Source organism: Physeter macrocephalus, chromosome 4 (assembly GCF_002837175.3).
Source record: "Physeter macrocephalus isolate SW-GA chromosome 4, ASM283717v5, whole genome shotgun sequence".
In the NCBI taxonomy this organism is placed as follows: domain Eukaryota; kingdom Metazoa; phylum Chordata; class Mammalia; order Artiodactyla; family Physeteridae; genus Physeter; species Physeter macrocephalus.
The window spans coordinates 22,025,101-22,036,484 of record NC_041217.1 but is presented as its reverse complement, the minus strand read 5'-3'; the positions used below and the strand labels follow the sequence as shown (position 1 = coordinate 22,036,484).

Genomic DNA, 11,384 nt, shown 5'->3' with positions numbered 1-11,384 from the left:
TAAAAGTGTCTAGTGTACGTCAAGTGCCTGGCACATAGTAAATATTTCATAAGGTTTGGCTAGATGATAGGATGTTTTGATCCCATAGTTTTGATCTGCTAAGTACTGAAGACAAATATTTAAGTCAGAATACTAAGGCTATTACATTTTCATTGAGAGAGTATTTTCTAACACAAACTCCTTTAAGCCAATTTAATTCTGTGATCAGTTTTCTAAATGGTACAGTCATTGCTTCCAAATTTTTCTATTTTTGTTTTCAATTTACGAAACTTCTTTGCATTGAGACCAGTTGCATTTATTTATCAGTGTTCTTGACAATATCAAATGTGACCAATTACAGCTTCTGCTGTTGTGGGAATTATTTCTACCAAGTTCAATTTTCCCAGGCCAAATTATACATAGATACATGTATGGAGAAAATGTGCTTCAGTTTTTAGTCAGTAACAACTGTTACTATTTTCAGTTTTAGCCTTTGTTGGGTTTACTTTGTGTTAATAAATTTCTACTAAATCTAGTTTTCCTGGGTTCAGGTTTTGACGTTCTCATTGTCATGAACAAAAATGCATTTTTTTCCAGCAATAAATAATGTTAGTTTTATTTTGTTTTTAGAAATCTTTTGAGATAATTGTAGATTCACATACAGTTTTAAGAAGTAGGACAGAGAGATCTTATGTGCCCTTTACCCAATTTTTCCTGATGATAACGTCTTGTAAACTTTAGTACAGTATCACACCTAGGATACTGACATTGACAGCCAAGATACAGAACATATCCTTCACCAGAAGGACCCCTCATGTTGCCCTTTTATTGCCACAAACACTTTCCTCCACCTCCATCCCATCTATAATCCCTGACAGCCACTAATCTGTTTTTCATTTCTGCAATCCTGTCATTTCATTAATGTTATGTAAGTAGAATCACACACTATGTAACCTTTTGGGATTGGCTTTTTTCAGTCAGCATAATTCTCTGGAGATTCATCTGAGTTGTCGTGTGTATCAGTAGTTGTTTCCTCTTCATTGCTGAGTAGTATTTCATGGTATGGATGTGCCACTGTTTGTTTAACCTTTTAGCTGTTGAAGGACATCTGGGTTAACTCAGTTTGGGTTATTATGAATAAAACTGTTATAAACATCCATATATAGGCTTTTGTACGAACATAAGTCAATTGCTCTGGGATAAATGCCCAGAACTGCAATTGCTGTGTCATATGGTAGTTACATCTTTAGTTTTTGAAGAAACTGCCAAATTGCTTTCCGGAGTGACTACCATTTTGCAATTCCACCAGCAATGCCTGTGTGATACAGTTTCTCTGCATCCTTGCCAGCATTCCGTGTTGTCACTATTTCTTATTTTAGCCATTCAATAGGTGAATAATGATATCTCATTATAGTTTAAACTTGCATTTTCTCATCCCATAACTTGTCATTTCATCCTCTTAACAGATTCCTTCACACAGCAAAAGTTTTTAATTTTGATAAAGTCCAATTATCAATTTTTTCTTTTATAGATTGTGCTTTTGGTGTCTATAGAAACCAAATTTAAGAACTCTTTGCCTAACTTTAGATCCTGAAGATTTTTTCCTGAAAACTTTATTGTATTACAATTTGCATTTAAGTCCATGATACACCTTGAGTTAATTTTTGTATAATATGTGAGACTTGGGTTGAAGTCTTTCCTTCCTTCCTCCCCTTCTCCCTCCCTCCTTTCCTCCCTCCCTCCCTCTCTCTCTCTCCCTCTGTTACTTCCTTACTTTTTGCCTGTAGATATCCACTTGTTCCAGCAGTATCATGTTGAGCTGTCTGTCCTTCTCCATCAAATTGCTTTTGCATCTTTGCCAAAAATGATAATTGGACATATTTCTGTGGGTCTATTTCTGGTTTCTTTATTCTGTTCCGTTAATGTATGTGTCTATGTCTTCATCAGTATCACATAGTCTTAATTACTGCAGCCATGTAATAAGTCATGAAACTGGGCAGACTGATTCCTCCCACTTTCTCTTTTTCAAAATTGTTTTAGCTCTTCTAGTTCCTTTGCCTTTCCTTAAACATCTTAGAATAACCTTGTCCATATCTACTAAAAATCTGAGATTTTAAGAGGAATTACAATAAATCTGTTTATCAGTTAGGGGAGAATTGACATCTTTATTATGTTGAGTCCTCTAATCCATGGATAGTAGGTCGATTTATTTAGGTCTTCTTTCTTTCATCAGCATTTTGTTGTTTTCAGCAAATAAGTCGTATATATGTTTTATTAGATTTATATGTAAGTTTTTCTGAGTTATTGTACATGGTAGTGTATTTTCAAATTTCACTGACCATGTGTTCATTGATAATATATAGAAATCTGATTGATTTCTGCATGCTGCTCTTGTATTCTGTGATTTTGCTAAACTCACTTATTAGAAGATTTACATAGATTCCTTCAGATTTTCTATATAAACCATCATGTCATCTATGAATAAGGATAGTTTTGTTTCTTCTTTTCCAATCCTAGGCTTTTAATTTTCTTTTCTTGCTTTCCAGCATGATGTTGAATAAGAGCAGTGAGAATGGACATGCTTGCCTTGTTCCTGATCTTGGGAGAAAGCATGTAGTCTTTCACTTAGGTGTAATGCTTGCTGTAGATTTTTTTGTAGATGCTCTTTATCAAGTTGAGGAAGTTCCCCTTTATTTTTATTTTTCTGAAAGTATTATTCATGAATGGGTGTTGAATTTTGTCAGATGCTGTTTCTGTATTGATTTATATGTTCATGTGCTTTTCTTCAATTTGCTAATGTGCTGGATTATTAATATGGTGATTGATTTTCAAGTACTGAATCAGCCTTGCAGTCTTGGAATAAATCCAACTTTGTTGTAGTGCATAATTCTTTTTATATACTGTTGAATGCAATTTGCTGACGTTTTGTTAAGGATTTTTACATCTATATTCATGAGTGACATTATTCTGCAGGTTTTGTTTGTTTCACACTGTCTTTGTTTTGGTATTGTGGTAACACTAACTTCATGAAATAAATTGGGAAGTGTTCCCTTCTCTTCCATTTTTTTGGAAGAGGTTGTGTAGAATTGGTGTTATTTCTTGTCTAACCATTTGTGAAATTCTTGAGTGTTACCATCTGGCCAGGAGATTTTGGGTGGAGAGTTTTTAAATTATGAATTTAATTTCATTAGTGATTATGGGCTATTCAAATGATCTATTTCATATTGGGTGAGTTGTGGTAGTTTGTGTTTTTGGAGGAATTGGTCCATATTTCTAAGTTGTCAAACTTTGTGTAAAGTTGTTCATAGCATTCCCTTATTATCCTTTTGATGTCTTCAGGGTCTGTAGTGATATTGCTGTTTCATTCATGATATTGGTAATTTGTGTCTTCTCTTTTTTCTTTATCAGTCTTGTTAGCGGTTTGCCTATTTTACTGAATTTTTCAAAGAATTTTTCAATTTTATTTGAATTGATTTCTGTTCTTCGATTTTCTTTGCTTGCTTTGGGTTTAATTTTGCTCTATTTCTAGGTTGTTCTAAGGTGGGAGCTTAGATTATTGATTTGAGATTTTTGCCTTTTTAAATGTACTTAATTCTATAAATTTCCCTCTCAGTACTGCTTTTGCTGTGTCCCACAAATTTGACATTTTATTTTAATTAAATTCAAGGTATTTTTAAAATTTTCCTTTGAGACGTTGACTTAGGGATTGTTTAGAAGAGTTCCGATTAATTTCTAACTGTTGGAGATTTTCCTGGTATCATTGTTATTGATTTCTAGTTTGATGCTTTTGTGGTCAGAGAACACATTTTGTATGATTTCAATAATTTAAATTTCTTGAGTTTATTTTATGGACCAGGATATGATCTCTCTTGGTGTTTGTTCCATGAGCACTGGAAAAGAACGTGTGTTCTGCTGCTGCTGGCTGGGGTTTTCTGTAACTGTTGATTAGATCCTGTTAGTTGATGGTGTTAAGTTTTTCTGTATCTTCGTTGATTTTCTTTTTAGAAGTCCTATCAATTGTTGAGAGAAGGGTGTTCAAGTCTCCAGCTACAACTGTGATTTTATTCCTTTTTCTAGTTCTATTGGTTTTTGCTTCCTATATTTTGAATTCTGTTGTTTATAAATAGATGTTTAGAACTATGTCTTCTCAGTGGATTGACTCTTGTAAGTTTATGATGTTCCTGTCTATGGTAATTTTTTGCTCTGAAGTGCACTTTGTCTCATATTAATATAGCCACTCTTTTGCAAATGTTTTCTCCCAGTCTGTGGCTTATTTTCTCATTCTCTGATCAAGAATTTTTTCCTTTTCTTCAGTTTTAGAAGTTTGACTATGATATGTCTTATGGATTTCTTTGAGTTTACTCTTTTGGGGGATTCATTCAACTTCCTGAATATGTAGGGTTAGCTCTTTACCAAATTTGAAAAGTTTTCAGCCATTATTACCTTGAGTACTTTTTCAGCCCTACCTTCTTACTCCTCTCCTCTGGGTACATGCCATGACTGTTAGAACTTTTGTTATAGTCCCACAGGTCCATGAGGCTCTGCTAGGTTTTTTTTTTTTTTTTGGTAATTTTCTATTTCTCAGAGTTGTAATTTTTATTGTTCTGTCTTACAGTTCACTGATTCTTCTGTCCCCTCCATTCTGCTGTTTAGCTCATCCACTGAGCTTTTTATTTTTGTTAATGTATATTCCAGTTCTAAAATTTCCATTTGGTTCTTCTTTATATCTTGTTTCTTTATTTTTTTTGAGGCTATGTGCCAAGACAATTTTATTTTTGGCTTGTTTCAAGTGTGCTCATAATTGCTTGTTGAAGCATTTTTATCATGGCTTCTTTAAGATCTTTAGATATTTCTAACATTTGTCATCCTCACATTGACACCTATTGTCTTTTTCATTCAGTTCGAGATATTCTTGGTTCTTGATATGAAGTGTGATTTTGAATTGAAACCTGGACATTCTGAGTATTGTAAGACTGGATCTTCTGTTTTATCTGGCTTCCTCTCACACTGCTCTAGAAAGGGAAGAAGGTTGAGGCCTTATTATTGCTAGGCAGGGGTATAAGCCCAGCTCCCCACTCAGCCTCCATTGCCACCTGAGTTGGGGGGAGGGGGCTCTCTCCACCACTACTGGGTGGAGGTGGGGATGTTGGCTCCCCTCTAGGCCTCCACTGATACCTCCCTGGCTGGGAGGGCTAAGAGTACCTCATTACTGCTCCCCACATGACATCTATTGACACCAGAGGGGTGTTACTGATGGAGGGTGATAAAACTCCTCTCCACTAGGCTTTATCTGATACCACTCAGTAGGGAGAGAGAGGGGTGCCCTGTTACTGCATTGTGGTGGTGGTGGTGGTGTCAGTAGTGGTTGAAAGTCTAGGCTCCCCAAGTGGTCTCAACTGACACTGCCAGGGTGGGGAGCTCCTTATTACATCCTGGGTGAGGGTAAAAGTCTAGGCTCCCCACTGGGTCTTTGGGGGCATGGGTAATGGTGGGGGTCAAAAAATATATATATTTATACTGGGGATATATATGTATATATAGTATATATTTTTTAAGGGAAAAATAGGGGAAAGTAAATGTACTTCATCTTCTGTCAGTTTTATTCTGTATTGATTATTTCTACCAGTAATATTCATAAGGAATTGGATAAAAGAATGAAAGTCTGTATTTATTTCTTGGAGCAAAGAGCAAAGAACATGAGTAGGGTAAAGGCATGGGATATGGATGTAGGGTCAAAATATCATGCTTAATGGCTTTTGACTTTATATTGACCACCATGTTAAGCATGGGTATAATGACCCTGGCCTTAAGTAACATACAGTCCAGCTTGGAAGCCAAGATGGGGATTGCAAAATGGATATGCCAACAAAGCAGCAATTTCTAAGTGCTCAATAAGCCATAAAGTGAGCAGCTTGTCAAAGTAGGCTAATGTTGAGATGGAGCAGCCAGGGAGGTCCCACATTTCATACAAGAGGCAGGATGTGAGCTAACCTCAGAAAAATCAGACTTGGCTATGACGGGAGGAGGCAGCTGGTGAGAAAGCAATGAGATAGGGAGAATGGAATTGACAAAAATGGAAAGTCAGTAATATAATAACAACTGCAATATTTAATTACTGTGTGTGTATTAGGTTCTGGACACTATGCCAGACACCTTACATTATTTTCATCATCCCTCACAATATCCCTTTGAAGTATGAAATATAATTCTATTTTACAGATGAGGAAACTGAGGCCCAGGAAGGTAACTTCCCCAAAGTCACATACCTATGTCAAGAGGAAGAGTTAGATTCATGGGACGTCTGTCTGAGATATTTTAAGCACTTTCCTAGAATGCTGGGAATGTACACAGCATTTGGCTGGAACAGCATTAGCTTGGGTGAAGAGAAGAAAATAATAAAATTAGAAATTGAGCCAAGATGTACGGGCCTTTCTACTTTTGAGCAAAGGAGTGAGGGCCTGAGTAGGCTTCTTTGGGGACAGCAGACAGAGGGGAACTACAGCAGGGAAGTGGGCCCAGTTTCCATTATGTAAGATGAGAATATGGATCTCACACTGACCTTTGAACAAAACCCCTTGCCGGGTCACCTTTCATGTGATTTCAAAAACACTAAGAAGACACAAATCTTCCAGTGGGGCTTACTCCCTCTTCTCTTTTTTTTTTTTGAAAGACAAATGTTACATTAGGAGCATTTAAAGAACACGTTTAGAATTTTTCAGTAGAGACTTTGAGATGTGATGGGTTAAATTCTACTTAGCTTCTGGCTCCTTATTTTTTAAATGTCATGTTCCTGAATCATGCTTAGCCATTCGTTCAGACTGGTTAGGTTAATTAGACACAATGTGGGCAGACAGAATGACATCACATACCTCCTTCAGAAGAGACAGGAGAAACAGAGGGGAAGAGAAGGATTCTAATAGAATTTTGTTCCAAAAGACTGGATGAGACTGACCAAAAGGGGGAAAAAAAAAAAAGAATTAGACCAAAAGATTCCAGTGAGCTTTTGGACAGCATGTCTGTGGTGGTGCAGTCAATCAGTAGTGCTAAAGGAATTATAAATATTTCCTATTAACACAGGATAGGAAGGCCAAAGAAGTGCAGCCTGGGAGGATCTACAGAGAGCTGTTTCCAAAAATATTTCACAGAACATCAATCCCATGGAAAGACCCAAGAAAAAAAAGAGTTCCGTGGTTTGTGAAAAACACTAGGTTAATCAAATGTGTCTTTACTGCCAGACTTTTCAGAGCCTTTAAAAATTTCACATGCATTATGAAATCACAAGAGGGGCTGTAGTATGCTGTGTTGCCAAATATACTTGTTTACAGAAACTCCCCCCACCCCTGCCCCCACACACTCTTTTTTTTCTTGGAGATTTCTTATGACAGGTACATCACACTTCTTCACACGTTCATAAGTTCTGGGACAGGGAAAGACTACCTCATGACACAGAACTGTATTCCCCACTGTAGATTTTTCTTTGGTTCCTCAAAGATGTGTCTGACGTACGCTTCTAAGATTACTTGAGAACTAAATGAATATTTTCTATTTAAATCCAAATGTACAAAGGCAAGTAATTTTCTTAAAATTTCCAAATTTCTACCCCAACCCTCTCAACCATCCAAATGAATCAATAAACTAGTTCATTAGAGGAAACTGCAGCTATTTTATAAACTTTTAAAAAATGAATGCTCAATTATAATCAGATTATAAAATGAATCACATTGCCACATCTCTTTCTAGCCGCCTGGGCTGTAAGCTATCTGTCGTCGGGTTCTCAGTAGGCTCCTCCCTGCCGCCCAGCTCGAACCTGGGCCTCCCGCCCTATCGGATCAAAGAAGTTGTTGGCAAACGTTCTCACGTTGTCTGTCCTGGAGGCCCTGGAGATCTTTTGGAATTCACCGAAGGCTGCACCTTTCTCTCGCGAGATCTGCTCCTTTTTCCCAATGGCTTCCTTAATGCCCTCGATGTGGCACTTTTCCTCCTTCTCGGCTTTCAGCTTCAGGACGTGATGATTCTTCCCCTGCAGGATGGTGAGCTCTCGAATGTGCCGCACCTTGTCACTGATATTCTTGTGGACGTTACTCCTGGTCTGCAGGATCTTCTGGTCCGCGAGCCCCACGGACAGCCGCTTGTGCTCCTTCCTCTGCCCCTCGGACTCTTCCGCGCCCCGCTTGACCTGCTGGCACTGCCCCTCCTCCTCCTTGACCTTCTCCTTCGGCTCCCAGGGATGCTCCTTAATCAGGCCCCGGGGGGTCTCTCGGGACCCCTGGGAACTCTGTTCCAGGGACAGCTTCCGAAGGAGCTCCTCAGCCTTGGCCTGGCAGGCCATGAGGACCTTCTGGGCCTGGAAATTGACTAGGGAGCTCAGATTGGTCTCCTGGATCTTCTTCTGGCCCTCCGTGGTGTGCACATGCTTCTTGAGACAGGCCTGCTTCAGCCTCTTCTGCAGCTGCAGGCTGTTCCGCTCCTGCAGGTCCTGCATCATCCTCTCGTGCTCCTGCAGGCGCTGCACCTGCAGGTACTGCTTCCCGTGCTTGGTCTCGGTCTCAGAGGGGTCCCCTTCCGGCTTCTCCTGGCGCTGGTCCTCTTGGTCCTCTAGCTGCGCCTTCCACCTGCTCTCCTGCCGGATCGTCGCTTGCCTGTCCCGCCGTCGGACACGCTGCTCCCGGCTCAGGCGAGCCTTGTGTCTCTCCTTCTCCTGCGGCCACTGCTCCTGGCTCTGCTGCAGCAGCAGCTTGCGCTCTGTCTCTAGGGTCAACTGGACCTTCTGGTCTGAGCGCTTCAGCTCCTCCCAGGCTAGAGCCGCCTGCTGCTTTAGCTCCCGCACCCTCTGGGCCTTTTTGAGCCAGGTCAGCACCAGGGCCACAATCTTGCGGTCGCTGGAGGACATTACTCCCTCTTCCAGCTTGTTCTTGAGGATCTGGGTGTGCTGGTTGTGCATCGCCTTGCTGGGGAGCGAGGGCTGGGAGTACTGGCTGGCTAATGACTCCACCGGATCATTACGGTATCTTTTCTGGATGTACACGCAACCTGACTGCGTCCTGAACTCTCTGGAGGGCACAGAACACTTCTTCGTGTGAACCGACGAAAGGGACCAGCGACCGAGACCTCTGCAGGCCGGCACTGCCCACTGGTCTCCGCTCTGCACCTTTTCTACCCGGAAAGTTCCACTCGGGGGTGTGTAAGCTCCCTGCCGGTAAGGTGGGGGCGAATCTCCCCGGGCCGGAGGGTAATGCTGGCAGGGCTGAGGCTGTTGCGGTGGCAGCTGGGGCTGCTGCTGCCAGGCCGGGCTAGGCGGGCTGCCTCCCTGCTCCAGGAGCTTGGTACCTGCCTCCCCCCAGGCGTCTTCCAGGCGCCGGCTGCTGGGCCGGTGCTTCCTGGTGTGGTCCGGGGGCCTCCGGGCCACGTCGGTCAGGCTGCGGCTTTCAGGCGGAAAGTCCGGGTACCGGCGCCAGCGGAGCCGCGGGGTGGGCGAGCAGCGCAGGTGCGGCCAGGGCGCCGCGGCCTCGCTCCCCTCGCGGGGAGTCCCGGCCCGGGAGCACAGGCCCTGCTCGCTCTGCGGCCCTGACCCGCCCAGCCGCGCCGAGGATGCGCGCTCCTTGCGGGGCGGCGGGGCCTCCCAGAGGTCCGAGTGAGGCCGCGGGGAGAAGCGGCCGAAGCCCTCCATGCTCCCTCCTCGCGCGCCCAGCGTCTGAGCTAGGGTCCCGGGACCTCACCGGGCTGCTGCGGAGACCCGCCCCGCCCTCGGATCCCGGGGGTCCGGGCCGCCTGTGACGCTCTGGCCACTTCACAATGCGCCTCCGCCCCCCGCCCTCCCCGTTGACGCAGTCCTCGGCCCTCGCCCACCCCGGCCTTCCTAGCACCCCGCGCGGTGAGGGGAGGGGGGAGGAGGGGAGGGGGGAGGAGGGGAGGGGGGGGGGCCACGGTCCTCGGGAGCCAGCGGACCCCAGGCTCGGGTGTCCAGGTCGTGAAGGAGAGGGGGAGGGGAAGGAGAGGGGGAGGGGAGGGGGGAGGGGCTGTAGAAAGACAGGTTGACCCTTAAAGCTGAGGGTGCGTAGTGAACCCCCACCGGTGTTTCAGGCAGGAATTTGAACTCGCATTTGTACACCCTAAAGTAGCAGAATTTTAAAAGTAGCCAGGCGTTACCCCCAGAATGGAATGTGGCGGGCAAGTCCTTTAGTGGGGGGGGGGTCCCTACGTCTCTGCGCCTCTGCAGTGTATGCAAATGAAGTGGCCCTGGAAGCACATTAATTCACTGCACCACCCTTCTGCCCTTTTAAGTTAGCAAGCCCAAAGTATACTTTTAAAACTTTTTTAGAAGAGAGAGAGAAAAAACAACTAATTTGTTTTCTCCTAATATGGCAATTACTGCTTTTGTCAAAATATGAATGTTAAGTGCACATTTCTGAAATAACATCAGTGGACAGCATGCCGAAATCACATTGTTATTGTTTTCCTTTTTCTCCAGTTTTGTGAGATTAATTTTTCTTGTTGAGGCACGCAGGGCTAATGGGAAAAGCACTGGATTTGGTCATGCAAACTTGAGTTTGAATCTCCTCTGCCACTTTCCACTTGTGTGGTCTTGGGCTAGTTACTTAACTCTCCTGACCCTCAAATTCTGGAACAGTGGACTGGAAGAGGGGCCGTGACAATACCATTGTTGGGCTGCCCTGAGGGTCAGATGAAACTATGTATCAAGAGCTTAGTGCCTTAATGCATTCAATAAACTATTTTGACGTTCTTCTAGCCTTCAATTACGAATTCTAAGGTTTAATATATGGGTTTACAAAAATTTCTACTCATTCCTAGAAAAGAAGAATGGAATTAATGTTATCCTAAAACAGTTTAGGTAAAGGATAGAGTGCTAGGGAGGGGCGATGCCCAGATTCTGTTGTGTTCATCCTGGATTGTGGATCATGGCTAAGTCACTTCCTTTCTCTGAGATGTAATGAGGAAACAGTTCTGGATAACATTCTCCAAATATGGTCAATCCTTAAAGAAGAAAATTAAGTATTTACTGATCTCAGTCCTCTTCACCCACATCTCCTTGAAGTTTCACAGTGACCCAGCTAGGCAGGGCCAGTAGAACTGATAACATTTCCTTAAGACTTAAGACAAATCTGAGACTTGGCCATATTAACTGATTTCCCCAAAGATCAGTTGGTCAATGGTGGAAGTTTTGACTTCAGGTTCACTTGTCTTTCCATATCATGCTGCCTTTCAGGAAATGCACTTTGAATTGAGACATATGTTATGGACCAAAAGTTTGTGTTCTTCCCAATTCATATGTTGAAGCCCTAAACCCCAATGTGATGGTATTTGGAGGTGGGGTCTTTGGGAAGTGATTAGGTTTAGATGAGGTCATGAAGGTGGGGCCTCCATGATGGGATTAGAGGAAGGGACCA

General features: G+C 42.8%; 1 protein-coding gene across 1 annotated transcript; it reads right to left on the bottom strand.

Moving 5' to 3' along the window:
• Window positions 1–7,753: 7,753 nt before the first annotated feature.
• On the bottom strand, window positions 7,754–9,646 carry CCDC185 (coiled-coil domain containing 185). Its single transcript, XM_007120077.2, has one exon. The coding sequence runs from the start codon at window positions 9,644–9,646 to the stop codon at window positions 7,754–7,756; it is 1,893 nt and encodes a 630-aa protein (XP_007120139.2).
• Window positions 9,647–11,384: the final 1,738 nt, after the last annotated feature.